Genomic DNA, 19,068 nt, shown 5'->3' with positions numbered 1-19,068 from the left:
CAAATTAACTATTTAATTACCAATTGTTTAATACTGCAGACAATCATCTGACCCATAGGTGGCAGCCATCTCAAGCCAGAGGACGAGAGGACTCTAGCCGCCACGCATATAAAGGATTTAGAGTGAAAAACTTTTTTTTACGGGTTATACTTATTTAAATTAAGGCTGCCCTATGGAGAGACTGTCCTCTGCCAAATCAATGTGAACATTTAACCCTGAGCTCAGGACAGCTAAAACGGATGATCCCCTCCCAACAATAACTGTACGGAGACACTGACTGACATTGTTCAAGATGTCCCACACTGCCTTCACACTCCTCAATGCCGACGAAGGACAGGGCTCGCCTCACCGGCTGTCTCGTCCACGGTGTCCTCCTGCAGTCCACGATCGTGACCACAGTTTTCCAGATGCAGAAGGGAAGCAACCCCAGTGCCACGACACCAGCGCACACAGCCGTGAATGTGCGTAACCAGGGCACGGGCCATGCACATCCTGCAAGAGGGTGGTGCCATCGGGACACGTTAGCCATGAGCGGAGCGGTGTGTGCCATCTTCCACTGTCATCGTTCACATATGTGCATTCATATTTCATTCATTCAAAACTTTCATAGCATAAGACATTACTGTTCAGCATTGAGAGATAGCTATTTACTTTGGCAATACTGTGCAGGTGTCGCATCAGAACTGTGGCCTGCGGTATTTCTGATTCACTCTTGGGCAGGGATTGTTATAGCATGGTGTGCTGTGCCTGTGGCAGAGAGAGAGAGCGAGAGAGGGAGGGAGAGAGACAGAGAGCTGCCTTTAAAAAAAATTCAAAGGCAGAGAGCGAATTTTCATTTCCCTTCTATTTTATTCCAAGTTTGTCTATTTTCCACCGTTTGTGGTGGCATATTGCGACGTCGTGAGCTCTATATTGAAATGTAAATCACCTTCCCACTCACTATTATGTGGTGAAATTTTGCTGCCAAAAATTGTAAGATAGATATTGAATTGTGTACCAGGATGTGGGTAGATGACATTATCTCCACTGATATGCAGAAGCAGAAAATCAGGGAATGCATGTGGGTCACCCTCTAACCCCGATCGGGGATAGGATCCATGGAAGAAGCCGGCAAAAGAGAATGTGTCACATCTGTTTTCCTATGGGGCATATAATCGCATGAATAATTGAATCAGATAGTTGTCTTTGATTATTACATTATAATGTTAAATACAATAAAATGAACGCTTAAATTCTATTTTACATGTTATATATTAAATATATATTTTGAGGGGGGTATTTTATTTCCTCTACTCTCCCCAGTGCTGATGTTACTTCCTGCCCCAGATGCGTACTTAAGGCTGAGTTGATCTAGGGGAGGCCCAGGACAAATCCAGTCACCACTTGGCACTAATAATGTCCATAGCCAGGAATCGAACCCAGAGCGTGGGTTTGCAGCGCAGTGCACACACGACTGAACAATTACGCCTCACCACACACAAAGACACAAATGTACACAATCAGGAATTTCTATTCACCAGATAGATGGTCCAAGAAGGTGATTTTCACACTCCGTGCACATAGCACCTCCCGCTTCTCCAGCCCGCATTCCACACAGTCCCTGCATGCACAAAAACGGCAACTAGAAGCGGCTAGGGAAGGTTGGTTTCATACTAACCACTATGAGACATCTCCTTTACCAGTGGCAAAATATAGTAATAGGTTTTTACCCTTTCAACTGGTACAAAAACTGATACCTTTATACAAGGGATCATGTTTGCAATAACCACAACACAAGCAGTCAAAATGCAAACAAAAAGAAAACAACTCTGATAATGATAATGACGTCATCTGGTCCAACACCAATGGAGACTAGGCTCTAAGAAAAGCTGTCTCGGGTGTGGACCAATCAACTTCAAGGACAGTGCATATCATTATCATAGTTTATTTTTGTTTGCATTTTGACTGCTTGTGTTGTGTTGTCATTGCAAACATGATCCCTTGTATAAAGGTATCAGTTCATACTAACCCTTGCATGCATGGGAACACTCTCCATTGATATTTTTCACACAAATGTAGCTTTACAACGCCATATACTGTAGTTGTGGACAAATGGCTGGAAACACATCATTGCAGAATTTTGTATTATTGATAACAGTGTAAAACTCAGTGGTTAAGCTTTCATTAATAAAGCAAATAACAAGACAATGGTGAACATCGTGGAACAGATGCATCAATACATTTAAGCCAAGGAAGATGCTGCTTAATGATCCAGAAAAGTAAGAAATATCAAAGAGTGGAACTCTGAATCCCACGAACAGACTGCCTCATTCCAAGCTTGAGTGCTTGTGATGAGCCTAGCCTATCAATACAACATCATTAGTATGTGTTGTGGCCCATGATGCCTGCAAAGCCATTTTCCATTTCAAGCCACGAACAGCCATTGTGCAGTCTGGTTCCACAGAAGATCATAAAATTAACTTTCTTTTCAATGCAATGGAGAAAATGTTCAAGATTAGCAACACTTTCTTGGTTCTTTCGGTAAAGTCACGTAGAAGGGAAGTAATAAAATAATAAAAATAAAACATAATAAAATAATTTATTTTTATTCTTTTATTACTTCCCTTCTACGTGACTTTACCGAAAGAACCAAGAAGATGAATCCCTGCAGTCACGAAAGCTTTAAATCGAAAATTGGCAACACTGTGAGCCAGCCATTCATGGGATTTGATTTGCATGTTTCTTAACAGGGAACAGTTGATGATTTCCCACAAGCATTTTGTAAGGTTTTATCTGAATTATCAAAGGTGTGGACAGCTGAGGACAATAAAACCCTGTGCCATGGTAACTCCAAAAGGTTGTCTTGGCGATGGGAGACAATGACTTTTGACCTTCACCTTGACATTATTTGCAGGAGGACTACGTGCTGTGGTAGTCTAAGCCCTGAAATAGAATATTGCTAAATCAGTCTCCTTACTCAAGTGAAAAATATACGGTGCTAAATCAGTCGTAGAAATGCCAAATTCCTGTGTCAAGTTCACGCAGTGTTCATTTCGCATGTCCGCACAACGTCATCCAGGTGGCTAAACACTACTGTGAGTATACAAAAGAGGACTTTCACTGAAAAATAATACATCTGGATGGTTTAATAAAGCAAACCAATGACTGTATGCATGCATGTATGTATGTTGAACTTCGTTTGCGTCGTACGTAGCCAGCCGTCCTCATCGGAGGTGCAACTAATAAGATGCGTGACCACTGTGCATATACTATACGTGAAAAAAACAAATAACAAACTAATAGGCTCATGCCCAAGGCACGAATAGAGTAATCTACCCATGAATGGGAGACGGGGTGGAGGAGGCGGTCGGGGGGGGGGGGGGGGGGCTCCAGTAACAATCCTACGGCTCGGCCAGGCAAACGGAACTCACGACGGCTCTGATGTCTCATGCAAGCCGCTGGCTCCGAGTGGCCGAGGAGGGCCCATGGGGGGGGGGGGGGGGCGAGTGTAAAGCGATCGCGCGCAGCACCCCCCGAGCGGAGCACCCCGTCAAGCCGCGTGCCACCGGCCGTCACCGATGCGACGAAGCTCGCGAGAAACAGCCGGCCACTGTGTGTGCAGGGCAAGCTCCACTGAGCACTTTGTACCTCGACAAATTGATAGCAAAATAAAAAAAAAACTCAGAGAAGAATGACTTTCGCAACACGAGTAGGTTGGAAGGAAATCCCTGAGATGTGTGCCGTTTGGCTGGCTTAGTAGAAGCACTGCTGCGGCCTCAATAAGGCAAAGCGAGTAAAGTTGATTGTGAAATATGTCGAATTGGAGTTTCTGTATGACTAAGTGTTATCTTCTTGTGAATGTGTGAAACTATGGTACTCTGACACATGTAGGTCACGTTGTTGGCAGCTTAGAGTGATTGCATGGAGGAAAAAATAAATCTATTCGATTTCAAACTTATCTAGTAATACTTTACAGCAGGGTAGGGGGACGATGGAATATTTATTTTAGTGCCATAAACAGAAACCCTCGACTGGCCAACATTCCACGTCTACAAAACCGAGACTTTCACATGAAAAAGCACACGTTATTTCACGCATGTAGCTGCTGCTCTTGGTGGACTTTGGGGTTGAGTGAACTCACACTGCATGAACACAGTGGGGCTTGCTTGTGATAAAAGTAATGTTGAGAATCTGTTTGCGTTGATTTGAAACAGTTTCCTGCTGCTGGACGTTGGTGAAAATGGAATTGAAATGACGGCCATTTAGACTAAGTGATTTAGATGACTGGACAATGCATGTCATGGTGCGTGACACTGGAGCGTAGAGAGGAGTAGAGGTAAGAATAGTTGATTGTGAGAACAGGTGAATAAACAAAATAACGCTTCTACAAGCGAAAATTAGTGTTGTCCATATGTTAATGTGATTATTTTAATAGAGCACGTGTCTGCACAAAGTCAACTGGGAGGAGCTGTGAAAGCGTACACGACTTCACAATTTGAAGGCTGGGAGGTCAAATCCTGGTCAAGGATAATTATATTCTTTGGGTCTTTCGGTAAAGTCACGTAGATAGAAAAATAACAAAAAATTCACGACGTTTCAATCGCCTCCGCAGTCCGCTTGCTGCATTTTTCACCTGAAGACGATTGCTTGTGTTTCGATCGAAACGTCGTGATTTTTATTATTATTTTATAATATTTCTTCTATCTACGTGACTTTACCGAAAGACCCAGAGTATGAATTCCTGCAGCCACGAAAGCTTTCAGTCAAGGATAATTAACATCGCCAATTATCCCTCCTATGTGCATAAAACGAGTAGCACTTTTTTTTTACGAAGTTAACACTCGTTATTCTATGGAAATATTGGCCTCCACAATTGAAATGTGGCTCAGCCACCAACAAAGACGGCTTGAGCATGGAGACACATGTATAATTTTGACACACACTGTGACTATAATGGATATGTAAGTATGCTGAACTTCTTTTCGCACCGTGCTAATTGGAGGTGTGGGAATTAATGAATGTATATCATTCTACACCAATAATATTGCATAATTCAAATGATCAGGCTTCAACAAATGTCCTTTGCCATTTCGTAACCTGAATTGGAATGGCACCCATTCAAGTAAACTTTGCCAAAATCTGGCCCCAACCCCAAAGCATGTGAACACGGACAATGCTAAGTAGGCTCGAATGTAATTCATCATCTTTATTGCTCCTGGAGGAATCCTATGAGCTATGAAGCTCTTTTTCACAGATGTCCAGCGCTTTTACAGATGTCCAATTCAAAGCACCGTCAAATCGTCCAATGGGGCTTTCTCCCTCCATGCACATGTGCGCAGGATATGGGAAGTTGATGAGACCGCGGGGCCGGTGACGGCGGCCGTGTCGAGAGGTGGTGTGTGCGCAGGCGACATGGGCCGGTGGGTGGAGAGTGAATGGGGGGGGGGGTATGTTGATTTTTCTGCTACATGTGTGAATTATTAAAGGGGCCAATGCGTGTGTTTTCCCCATATTAATTATCACACGATGCGTGCAAACTCTTCACGCCGAGTTTCGACAACAAACGATGATGTTGCGGCTTTACTTTTCGACCAAATACAGTGAAATAAGTATGTATGAATTGCAAATAATTTAACGAGCAATTACCGTCTTTCTTGACCGTGTATGTACGTCGAACTTCTTTCGCACCGCACCGTATGTAGCCAACCGTGCTAATCGGAGTTGCGGGGGAAAGACAGCAAACTAAACAAAAAACAGCAGATTCAAAGATCTGTTAAGTCGTTGGAACGTGACTTCGGTTATTTAATTGCTCATTACATTGCTAGGCAATTTTCCAAATCGAGATATGATACACGATGGCGTGATTTGTGGATATCCATCACCAATATGCAAACAATGTATGGACATTTAAAGCTTTCGTGACTGCAGGGATTCATATTCTTGGTTCTTTCGGTAAAGTCACGTAGAAGGGAAATACAATAAAAAAAAAAAAGAATTTTATTTATTTATATATATATAAAAAAATATTTTTTATTATTGTATTATTTCCCTTCCACGTTACTTTACCGAAAGAACCAAGAAAATGTATGGACACGTGCACACGCGGTCGCATCTATCTGCACGCACATGCTCTCGTCGACACGTCCAATGCATATTTAATACCACTGCACAGATGGTGATTCTCAGGATCCTTTTTAAATGCACTGTACAGTGCAAATGAGCAATGCTTTATTTATTTAATCCTCCCCTGCCCTCTCTTCCACCGAAACCTCAGCTCTCGTTGTCCTCACGTCAACCGCTCGCTTTAATGAACTGCGCGTGTGCGCCTCGATCCGAGGCGCACCCCCCCCCTCCCTCCTCGCTCTCTCTCTCTCTCTGCACGGCGTGGCTGCTTCTGCTGCTGCTGCTGCATGCGTTTGATAACCCGCGGTCAATCACCGTGACGCCAGTGGGGAGACGGCTGTCTTGGCTGGTGGGGCACTCCGTGCCTCGTCCTCACACCTCATTCGCGAGAGTTTGTGGCGGCTCTGGCGCCACGGACCGTTTCAGCACTCATCCACGTGTTGACGTCCTATAGCAGGGGTCGGGAACCTTTTTGACTGGGAAAGCCATAAAAGCCAAATTTTTCTAAATATATTTCATTGAGAGCCATACAGTATTTTTAACGTATAATAAATTAAATATGTCTTACTTTTAATGCGACTTCTGGTGCTGCATGGTTTTGCTGATGGCTTTGTAGTCTGGTTCATACGTGGTGAGGTTGAGCTTCATGCAGGCGTGACCCGTGAAATTTATCTTCAAAACGAATTTCTGTTTACTTTAAAATGACACAGTATTATTAAGCAATATCACAAGTATTTTAAAATCAGTTCCAAACTGATTTTTATTTATTTTTTCAACTCAAAATTGCCTGGGAGCCATATGCCGTCACTGGAAGAGCCATATATGGCTCGCGAGCCATAGGTTCCCGACCGCTGTCCTATAGCATCGGCACGCGCGTGCGGGCCTTGATTGATTGGAGCCACTCACCGTGCCCTCGACGGGGAAGGATATCCACAGGTGGAGAGGAGGAAATGGTGCACTGCGTTCCACGATATCATTACATCATTGTTATTTTGCTGTCCGTGTCATTTTCCCCAAGAGCAATTTTATTGGAACAAGGAATGGCCCCCCGGGTTCTTGTACAACCTGGGAACGACGCTTTGATGTTCATTGTTGGTTGGTGATGAAGTTGATTTGACTGCACGCAGCTCAGGGGTGTAAATCTGTGTGTGAGGGTACTTGAGACAGAGGAAAACGTATTGTCCTCTCGCAGAACCACATCTGGCAACCTCACTTAAGGTAGAGGAGGAAGCGTATTGATGAAAAAAACACAGAGGGAAATCCAGCAATGTCTGGTTCTGGAGCTTTCACTGCCACATTTGTCACTTTACTGTCAATCGGGCGACTTATTTTGATGGAATGGAGCTTCGCGTAGTGTTAAATGCCAGCAGCAAGCATATATGGGAAAAATATAATTCCAAAAGCCACCCCTCGGCTCTGAAAATAATAAAAACCCAAGTTTTCCCGCAAGCGCATGCATTGCAGTGACCAACAATGCAGCCTAAATGATGGACAATAGTTTAGTCACTGAGCAACCTTTCAACGGAGGCCTAGATATGTCTGTGTTCTGAGGCCATCTAAAGTCAAGCGATTTTGTCTTGAGTGATGGCCGCTTATGTGCCGTTATCACATGTCAAACACAAAGCTGGCGGCATGCAATCTTTCCACTACAAAATGGGCATGGTGGCGCATTCCTGTAATCCAGAAATTTCCGTACGTGCATGAGATGCCCATCTGCAGGGCCAATGACGTGTCTGTAGGAAGGCAGTGTAGTAAGTTGGTTGCTGACTTCTCACTTTGGTGTTTGAGTAATGTTTCCTTGTATGCATGACCTTTTATTTTCTGGACCCTCTGGGTTTTCTCCAAAATGTACAAAACGGAATCGGCCCAGTATCCAGAGCTGGACCCTCCTGTAAAATGGCTCTTGAGACTCAGTGAAACTTTTTGTCAGTAAATATGAATATATTATTATTCTAAACCATGTTGAGTGATTCACAGTGGAAAACGTCAATATCATGTCTAATAAGACACGTGCTATCATTCACATACCAGGACACTCACTGCCATTCATGAATGGCAGTCTGTAGGCACTGTTCCTACAAAAAATGCTAACAAATGTCATCACAGTGTGTGTTCTGCCTCACGGCAGGTGTGGGGGTGTGCGTACACAGGAACTTCCTGTATTGATGTTGAGTTTGGTCACGTGACCAGGAAGTTACGATTTAACATCCTCTAAGCCACGTGGCAGGGTGTCAGCCATTACACAGAGTACAAAATGGAGGCACAAATAGCGTCTCAGTGAAGACAGGTGCATCTGTTCATTGTGGGACTTTAAGAAGCATTGTTGTAAGTTCGTTTATGTTCTTATAATACTGGGAATGCTGTTATAATGTTAGAATGGCCGTTATAATGCTGTAAATGCCTTGAAATGCTGTTAAATTGTTATGATAAATATGAGGCCTAGTTAACAACGAAGCCTGCCACTTGCATTATTGTGAATGTTACTTTGTAATTGAAAAAGCCGAGTCAGACTTGTACCCATGTAACCTTATTGAGAGCAAGGATGACAAAATATCTCACCCACAGTTCAGTTTAGGCTGCAGTATGGTGATTACACGATGTGCCCTTATTTAACACAGTAGCTTATTCTCTTGTATAGCTATTCAGCACTAATGTAGATGCCTGGTCCATCCAGGATGTATTGTTGAGTTTCATGTTATCTAAGACAATGTTATGATGCTGTAATGTTCATTCATTGTATTGATATTCCAAGTATTAACAGATGCTGTATTTGTGCTGTGTTTTTCCATCAGTTTTACCTCGTTCAATTCATTAAATACGTTTGGAGTCGGAAGTTCACCCGGACTCTGAAGGTTTATTGAATGCAAGGTTATCTACTCGGATAGTGGTGCAACGCAGCGCACAGCGAGGCCGAGACAGTGTTATTCAATTATAATAGCTGCAAGTAATGCGTAATTGTGTTGTCATGACAACAATCACCATGTATGGTTGTTATTTATTATTTACGCTTTGTTCAAGACGACTAAGAGCGGTATTTGGATGAATAATGCACAAATTGACTCTCTCGAAGCCATCAAGATTTTGTCTAACACTCGAGTTTAGGGTCACGAGACCAGGTCATTTCATAAGCTCCCCTTTCAGAGGACGGATTACCCATGATCAGGGGTTAAATTGCCCATGGAACGAGCTTGTGACTAATTCATTATTAGAAAGGCGCTTTAAGACAAGCACAATGTCAAGGGAGCTGTCTTCCATTGAATGTTCAGCTTGACCATGACTTTTCCAATGTATTCCTCTGTAATATTCTATACAAATCCTGTAGAAATTAAGAATTACATGTTATGTATATTAAGGGTTATACTAATGTTGTTTAGATAATGGTGTTGAGCAGAGCTACACTGGTATTTTACTCTACTGTATAACAATTAGCAGCAATTTTCAGGGTGTTTAAATAGATGGACCCGATTTGAAATCGCTATATCTCTACAACCACGAACCGCCCATGAATGAAACTCTTACCACTTGAAAGGGCGGGGCATAGAGTTTCAAATGATTCCTGCTAGATGCCTCTCCCATCGCACAAACAGCCCCTAGCCTCAGTCATTCGCAAGACACACTGCCTCAACGTTGGATAGGTCGCAGGGGACCCCAAGACTTGGCGCTACACTCTTGGCCCCCAAGATCCCCAGACATCACACCCTGCGACTTTTTCTTGTGGGGATACGTCAAAGACCGTGTTTTTGTGCCACCATTCGCGACTAATCTAGATGACCTCAAAAACAGAATCATGGGAGTGGTGACTTCAGTGGAAGCAGACACTTTGAGAAGCGTTTGGGAGGAATTCAACTATCGTCTCGATGTTGTCTGTACAGCGGGTGGAGGGCACATAGAGCATTTATAAAATGGTTAGTTAAACTTGAAAACGCATTAAACCGTTTGTAACTTTTTGTGTAATTGTAACATGTTGCCATCGTGAAATATACTGCTTTGAAATTGGGTATATTATTTTCAAGGTCCTAGTGGCAACAGAGAAAGCAAAAAGAAATAAAGTCTGTGTACCTGGATTTCCAACACTTCTCCATTCACCTGGTGAGAGCTTTATGGCCCGTAGCTACGTTACAACAAGCAATTAATTATGGGAGCTGCACAGTATTACAGTAGATGGGGCTCATAGCATCGCAGGTCGTTTGAAACCTATAATAGTAGTGCACTGCCTTCAAGTCAGAAAACACTGAAGTGAAATTACTATCTAAGAGAAGTATATTTCAACTTGTACATTGCCTGGTGTCAAAATTGCTTTGATAGTTAAGAATAATAAAAATAGCATGTAATTGCTTTTGAGAGGCATCCTACTTTGATACGGTGGAAAGACGTTCAACATACATAACTAAAGCGTTGAGTGATTTTCACAATTCATAGCTTGGAAATGTGATTCCATTCTTAGAATTATAAAGGAGTGTGAATAGGATCATGGGAATGGAGGAATTGTGGGCAATATAGACAGAGTCTCTCATGGAGTTTAGGCAAGACGGGAGGGCCCTTAGGCCGAGCTGGCCTTGTGAAATTGCCATTGAAATAACTATCAACATTTTTATTTTACCAGGCAAGGCCCACTGAGCTATGTAGCTCGTTTTCAGAAGCAACATGTTTCTAAATGCGGAGGGAAAAGTCGGAGGACCCGGAGACAAATCCATGCGAACAACGGGGAAAACACAACCTCCTGCATACCAGGCGAGGTAGTTAACAACTTTCCATAGCAGTGCCCTTGTGTGGCCGATGCCTCGTGCAAAAACCTGGCCCGATTCCTCCTTGATCCAATGTGGCCTTCAGGCAAAGACGGAATTGAACCCAATATACCAGCTAAATGGTATCGACAAGAATCGCCCAAGCATTTACCCAGGGCAGCTACGTGTGTATATATTATTGGCAAAACACCTTGCTACTCAATGCATCCCAGTCCCCCATGAGCATGCATAAGCAGTGTGCACATATTGGCCTCCACTCAGTTGTCCAAGGCCCACCGGCCCTCCCATCTTGTTTGCCATGCCGGAATCAGGGAGGAATTTGGACAAATTCCGTGCACGAGGTATCGGCAATGCATTTGACTGGTGGTCGTGACCACCTGTAATATATACACCATGAGCTATATTTGCAACGAAATTGCAAAAGAATATAATTCCATGACACTAGCCTTCCATGGCAAGAATCCCATTCAAATGTAAAATCGCCCATACAAATATGTTGATTCCTCCAGGAATCAACCATGGTGATATCATTGAAATGGAACACATTTCCTTCAGGAATTACCCAGCTCCACTTGGCAATGACGTCTAGTAAAGAGACCATACATGTGGCACCTGCAAGCATCAGTGATGGATGGACAGAGCGGAATGGCATCCGAAGAGCTGCTTGATCTGCCACGAGCAGGGCTCCAGGCTCTCTGACAAGCGTCCCCAATCCAGCCCTCGTGGCACTGGCACCTTCCGATGTGGCACACTCCCCGGCCTACACACCACCCACACGTCATGCCAGCATGCATCTGTAATCGAGCCTGTAGATGGCAATACAGCAAGGAACTTTCTAACATTTATTTGCTAAGTTTGAGTGCTATCCCACATATGCATAGGATTTATGCAGGAATTAATAGTTCCCACCACACGTGAAACTACTATTTAAGTGACTAGCCACACATTCATAGCAGAATCCTCTTAAAATTAAAGGCTTTCAAAGATAAATACATATATCTGCATTTACTAAAAATATATTTTTAAATAGCACACTCGTATTTTTATTCAAATACAGTCATAATAATAATCATTTACAGCCATTGGTCTACCCGATGCTGGATGAAGACCTCCCCATGCCATTCAGTCATGGCGGTCGCTTGGCCATGTTTTACCAGGCTGGTCAGTGCAGTTTGGAGAAAGAGGGGCCAATGTCTGGTTCAGACACCACTCGTCACTAATGTGAGTCATGCATTATCAGCTGAGTGTCCAAACTATGGCACCATCGCTCAACATCTGAAAATTCCTAAAATACAGGGTGCTTAAATTTGTTTTTAACACTTCTGAGAATTTGCAACAATACCACAATAAATGTACCTCCGGGCTCTGGAGACCACCTGGAGAAGATTCCAGGCATCTGTTGACAATAATGGCGAACAAGTGGAGTATCTTTGACTTTTTGAAGCTATTAATATACATTTGTTATCATGTTACAGTATATTATCCGTTATTTTCCATTAAAAACGATAGTCCCATGTAAGTGTTAACATTTTTTGAAGCACCCTGTATTATCCGACTTATATTTTGTTATCTGGCAATGTAATAATGGAATTGGTCAGGTTGCGTTATTTGTGATGGTATGAATAAGTCGTATATTCAAGTTGTATCACATATATTCCCTTAAATAGCAAAAAGAAGTATGAATAATGAAATTGGTCGTAAAAACGTATGTATGAAATTGTATAACAGAAAACAGGTATTTGTTGGGTATTTTGGTAAAATCACGTAGATAGGTTCAAAGAAAATAAGAAACTACGATGTCTCGGACCGTGTTCGTGAACGTAAGGCAAATCTGAAACACGGTAGGACTAATATCTCGGCCGTGGCTGATCATTGTTTTAATTTGCAAGCCCACTGGCTATCAACAAGATTCGTTCATGAAGTCATCCATATATATAGACGCAAACACAATTTTAACCGAGCAGATGGGTACAAACTGAGCTTTAAGTCAAGAGAGAATAGCTACTCTGAATGGACAACTGATATCCTGTAGCAATCCCTGTCCTTAATCTGCATTGATCCAATTGTCAGCTTGACCTGGAAGCATTATCCCATCACACACAGTGTAATGCAGTACAGGGAAACCTGGGCATTTTGGGTTAAAATTACATCAATGTATCCAAGGCAAGCACATAACATGCCCCACAAATGATTGGACCATGCCAATGCACATAATCATAAGAGACAATAAAACTGCACTGCCTGGTTAGAAATTTGAATACAGTATCCCAAAATAAAATATTCAACATTTGCCATTCATGACCATTTACTTGAAGGTGGAAAATGTTAAGTACAGGCATTAGGTAAATTGATTTAAGGGTTGTCGTGTGGGCAAAGTACAATTGATTTGTGCAACCTTGATTGGATTATAAGTTGGTGATTGTAGATTTTTATTGTGGTGTATATTTAATCAATTTAAACTGGTGCACTGAGATGTTTCACACATTTATAGTCGGAGAGATGTCACTATGTGCATTTGGAATCACCTGGGAAACCACAACCTGGGTATACAGGAGGTCGTGGGTTCGATCCCAAACCTGATGCCTGTATCTTTGGAGTTTGCGTGTTCTCCCCATGGTTGCATGGATTTTTCCCTGGGATCCTCCCGTTTTTTACCTCCACATTTATAAACATGCGTTTATAGTATTTGGCTGTTATACATTTCCAGTTAATAAGCCACTTCGTTGAACTATCATTTGTGGCCAGGTCGGTTCTGAAAAATAGATAATTAGCTCAGTGGGCCTTACGTGGTAAAAAAAAGTTAATAGTTTAGTTCATGATCCCCGCATCTCAAATGTTCCGAGGTCACATTGTTCACAGCGCCTCTGGTCACTATAGCTTCATTACCGACTTCCAAGACACTATTTATCTGTTTGTTGGAGCCTCTTGGTTCTAAATTTATCAAACTGAAGAGGGCTGCAGCATAGTTGTACATTACATAGCCCATCATACAGACTTAAATAAGGTGTATTAAACAATGATACAATCATGCAAATGGGAAAGGTAGGTGCAATATCAATGACCATTACTGGTGTGTCATATTAAAATGATATAAACAATTACAAATATGATTGGATGCACGCAAATTGAAGTTTCTGTTTGTCTCCGTGTGTCTTCGTAACTCTCTAAGTAATAAAAACACGACCATCTAATGTGCGATACAAAGCCAATAGGTCCATCACCACGTAATTCCAAACAAAGCAGAATTAACTTAAGACGTTGCAGGGATTACATAGCATTGAAAAGGACCATACCATGAGCATAAGCTTAATACATGTAAAATATTTTAGACACACGTTAACTATGAAATATTAATATCCCACCGTGATTTTCTTGGTGGTTCAGCAAAACCCCACTTTGATTTCTAGACTTAAGGAAATATAGATGATGGGATATTGATACTATATCTACCACGACAATGTGTGGATAATGCTGCCTTAAGCTCAGTAACTGTGGTCCGTATACCTAATTAGGAATAAATACTGTGCCCTATGAATACTTCCCAAAATTGTAGGCTTAAATAGAATGGGGGAAATTATATGGGAAGTCCACAGTGGAGTGGAAGCACCAAGTCTACGAAATGTGGAAGTCTGATCATCCTACACTAAACAAATCTACAATGCTTGGCATGTGAACTATGATGCTGACAGTGACATGCAACTACTCGTGACCAACGAAAAGCCATCTCTCCCATCTTCCAGTCACGAGGGAGAGAGATCATCAGTGGAAGTGGAGAGACTGACCTGAACACAAGAGCCCGCTGGAAGCTGGACAGTTTACATCTGCACGTTGGTCATCCACCGCTGTCCCTGGACAGCTGCTCCTCGTTGCTGTCGGGCTTCTCCGAGCCGTCCTTTGTCGTCGGGCTACAGTTTCCCCTTTCCAACTCCTGGGTGATCAATCTGGCCCCCACTTGTGCTGTCAAGGCTCCTATATTGGCGCTGTAACTGGGTGGAGGCGTCTGATCACATGGGTCGTCACTGCACGTGATATGCACGGACAGCAGCAGAGAGTGCAAGAACCCACGCGGCTTTACGACGAGAGTGCGGTGTGGCTGCATTATGGGGCATCCCATGGCCTCCAGGCTGATGTTAAAACGTATCTGTGAGACAGACAAAGATCTCCTGTATAGCCTTAACAGACTGTTGGGGCAAGCACTGTTAGCGAGCACCTATGAAGGCCGGCATCGCACATGTGGGTGGCCATCAGCAACTCTGGTGAATGTAAATTTAAAAAAAACTCTCTTGAAGTTTACAATCAATTTCCACAAGTTTTTATTCTTGTAATGTTTCTGCTGTCCTCCCCAGAATAATAAAAAAATGCAAACTGTTGCAATGTATATCAAACAAAAAAAATGTCTCACCTTTATGTACACTTTCAACAAAGCCGATGTCATTCTCATTCGCCTCTAGCGTATGGCTCACACTGGGAAGGTTGCCAGTTGAAACCCAAATAGGGGGGGGGGGGGTTAACTCAGTCCATTATCCCTATGTAGGAAGACTACAATATTCATCCTGCCCCTCCATAATGAATGAGGATGCCAATGGAGATGTATGTTGAACTTTTTGTTAATCACCTTACATAGCCAACCGTGCTAATCGGAGGTGCACCATTGCTCATTTGAGCACAAGTACACTTTAACCTTTACTTCCTCTCTGCATACAGGTGAAGTAACAGCATAAAATAAGTTCTTATTAAAATGTGAGAGTGACATTTAGGTTTCGACTCACGTGTAGTGTGTCACCGCACTCACCGCGTCTTCCTCGTCGTCCTCTTGGCACTGCTCCAGCCCTGCTTTGGCCTTATCATGGCATGTTTCTGACACAGCGATGGACAGGTCCTGAAGGTTTCCTATCAGCTCCAGCTGGGATGTAAACTCCTGCATGTTACACGCAGGGGGCAGCCGTCATGCAACCACAATCTCACAGCGAGTGCTCGCAGAGCGTTTGCGAGCACCCAACAGGGCACAACCCTCGTGAACAGGCAGGGGGTACAGCCCCTAAAGATGCGCAGTGATCTGATGGAAGAAAGTGTCCCAATAGATCAGAGGCCTTACAAACAGCTATTGATCTTAAAATAGCCTTTTGAGTGTTTATTGATCTCATCAAGCCCTCCCAACGACGTGTCATGGGCAGTGGTGGCGCTGGTCATTGGGGGCCCTATCGGTTATATTTTTCTGGGGGGGGGGGCTTTTGGTTTTTAAACCCCCAAGTGAGATGACAGAAGAGATACATATAGAAAAGAGACAGAGATGACAGTGAGATGAGAGCGATGTGACAGATGTAACATGACAAAGATGTAGACAAAGATGGGGTTATATAAGAGAAGTGAGATGCAGACAAGATTAGGATGAGATATATCAATTTGCGTATTTGATGTTTATTAGCTTTTTGTGTTTATTCTGATTTGAATTTGAGCTGATATTTGGCTCACCCATTGCTAATTATAGACAAAATGCAATAATGTGGAAGTTATAGATAGGGTTGCATATACCAGCCTGACACTTATTCACAAATTAAACATGTGCGGGTCACATATGTGGAAGCTCTGGTTCAGGAACAGATAGCAGAATCTTGTAGTGTTATATTAGAACACATTATGTTCATTGACAAACTATTAATTAATCTTCATTAACATTTGCAGTCCTGTTTAATTAATTATATATGACCCTTATTATCTAGGTGGTCCCCAAACAAATTGTTATGATGGCCCTTCAGTGGGCAATCACAATCACCCAGTGACTGTTATGAGATTTAATTGACATGACAGGTAAACCCAATTGTGGAGCTATGTCCCTGTGCAGCGCCATCACTCACCCTGTACATGTTGAGGATAAGGTTCGGTACGATATGTGACCTGGTTTCTAGAACAACAGCCGTTGAGCCAGGGATCAGCTTTGAGTAGTTCTGCAATGATGAAAGGAGACAAAGTCAGAGTTATACTTGGATCAAGTAAATGTGGAAGTGGAGTTTGAATATGGCGTCCTTTAAATAACCTAAATATACTCTCTTTCTACTCTGAAAAGAGTAGAAAGAGAGTGCTACCTCACTAGATGTTTTTTGTTTCTGTTCTAGGGGAGTTTTATTGATGATGATGAGGAGGAAGAGTAGGTGTTTTCAGTTGGTTCCTGTACCCCACTGCTAATTTCCTTAAGTTTCATTTTAAATTGAATCTAAACAGACTCAGCAGTCGAACAAAAAATAAAAAAACCAAAGTGTCACGAATAAACGAGCAATAGGGTTGTGATCATATTTATTGGTGGTCGTGAATCATTGATGGAAATTCCATATTCCCTTGGTGGGGGGCAGTCTCTCCATAGGATGACCACTGAATATAAAAAGTGACTGACATTCTTTATATGTTAGAAGACCGCATCATTACACGAGGAGTGTGCCCCTTTGCTCATTATGTATTTGGTTGGGTTCTTGTAAATATCAATTAATAAATGAATGTATATTTGTTACATGGAAAGTCCCATTTAGCCAGTTATCCAGTTATGTTTGCAAGGGAGAAACCTGTGGTGCATCAGCAGAGAACAAGAACATCAGAGTGATCCATATGGAATAACGGGCAACCACAATACCTTACTGATCTCGTCAAGGAGCCTAAACCATCACGGGGACTCTGGTCATCCTCGCAGCGGCTTTTGGCTAGCCGTTGAACAAAGATGGCCACTGCATCGAGCGCTTTCAGATGAGTTCTGCAGCCGTCTGGAATGCTTTTCCTTCTGATATTAGGAAGCCACTGGAGCTATGCACTTTTAAATCTAGATTGAAAACTAATTTCTTTAGAACTGCTTTGTGTTTAGTTTGTTGTCCTTCCACCGCACCTCTGATTAGCATGGTTGGCTACGTACTGTGCAAAAAAAGTTCAACATACATACGTACAACATTGGATACTCTACCTGGTAGAGTTCATATTGGGTTCTGCTGACGGCGAATATGAGCTTGATGTTGTTTTCATTCAGTGCGTCGCCGAGCATGCCCAGTGAAGGGTACTCCTGCAGCCGTGAAAATTAAGATCTCAGCAGATCAGAGCAACTGTGGAAATGTGAACACGCATTAAAGCAATGAAGATACCGGGGATATCAATATTTCAAATGAGAGGCGATGTTCATTATTTATTCTCTTAAAGCATTATTAAATGCTTAAAAAATATAGTGGCATATTAATTTATATATTTTTAAAGCGTTCAGAGTTACAGTAGGCAATCTCACCGAAAAATGCGTAACAATGTTGGAGTCATTAACAAATAAAATTTCACCTGCTGTTCACATGCTCGCATTCATATACATTTTTTTGCTGAATCATCTTTGATTCTTTGTAAACTCATACAGTTGTCGTGAGTCCAACTGAGTCGCAGACGTTATTCCTTTTAGAGGCAACACCTTTATTTGTAACACCGTAACACAAACGGGTAACTGCGCCTTTACCAGACACAACCTAGGGTGGTGACCACCCAGCTAATTACATTATACAGGGGAGTTACCAGAGGTGGGACAAAGTCATTGTTATGCAAGTCCAAGTCGAGTCTGAAGTCATCAAATTCATGACTCGAGTCTGACTCGAGTCCAAGTCACATGACTCGAGTCCACACCTCACAGGTGGGACAAAGTCATTGTCATGCAAGTCCAAGTCGAGTCTGAAGTCATCAAATTCATGACTCGAGTCTGACTCGAGTCCAAGTCACATGACTCGAGTCCACACCTCTGGGAGTTACTGCTACGAAGGGTCGGACCCTCACTCGGGTCTCCGACCACGTGGTCCCTCGTAGGACAAAGCGCTTCCAGTTTGAGACGCAGCGCTTCCAGCTTGTAGATGTTGAGCTTCCAGCTTGTAGCACGAAGAGACACAGGTTCCTCTCAGGGACCCGCTTTATATCCCTCTCCGGTCGGGGCCGCTCCGCCCTGGGCCCCGCCTGCCTTCCCGAACATTCTCATTCCCTCTCGATCCTTCTCAAGAGCTCTCTCCGGAGACGTGATCACCCACTAGTCCCCTCACCTGGGGCCCCCTGTGTGGACATTCCGGATCACGTGTCTACGGGGTCAACCAGAGTGCCACGGCCCAGGGCAACCCTGCCCCTGGGCTGATACCCCCTACCCCTCGGGGGAGCCCCCACCACACACTGTGTGTGGTGCCCGTACTATCCCAGTGCTCGCCAAGCCCCGCTCGGGCTGGTATTA

The 19,068-nt window shown here is 43.0% G+C and overlaps 1 protein-coding gene across 1 annotated transcript; it reads right to left on the bottom strand.

Annotated features, from left to right (window-relative positions):
- Window positions 1-1,570: 1,570 nt before the first annotated feature.
- Window positions 1,571-17,928, bottom strand: LOC133344989 (integrin beta-5-like). Its single transcript, XM_061555324.1, has 7 exons — window positions 17,791-17,928; window positions 16,703-16,792; window positions 15,640-15,765; window positions 14,630-14,988; window positions 11,460-11,607; window positions 5,626-5,721; window positions 1,571-1,600 (listed from the first exon to the last, which is right to left on the bottom strand). The coding sequence occupies exons 1-4, from the start codon at window positions 17,866-17,868 to the stop codon at window positions 14,680-14,682; spliced, it is 603 nt and encodes a 200-aa protein (XP_061411308.1). The 5' UTR covers window positions 17,869-17,928; the 3' UTR covers window positions 1,571-1,600; window positions 5,626-5,721; window positions 11,460-11,607; window positions 14,630-14,679.
- Between the last annotated feature and the right edge of the window lie 1,140 nt (window positions 17,929-19,068).

The sequence above is a fragment of the Lethenteron reissneri genome, chromosome 21 (assembly GCF_015708825.2).
Source record: "Lethenteron reissneri isolate LAM-NWPU_2019-01 chromosome 21, ASM1570882v1, whole genome shotgun sequence".
Classification (NCBI taxonomy): domain Eukaryota; kingdom Metazoa; phylum Chordata; class Hyperoartia; order Petromyzontiformes; family Petromyzontidae; genus Lethenteron; species Lethenteron reissneri.
The sequence above is the reverse complement of the archived record's forward strand: the minus strand, read 5'-3'. Positions and strand labels throughout refer to the sequence as shown.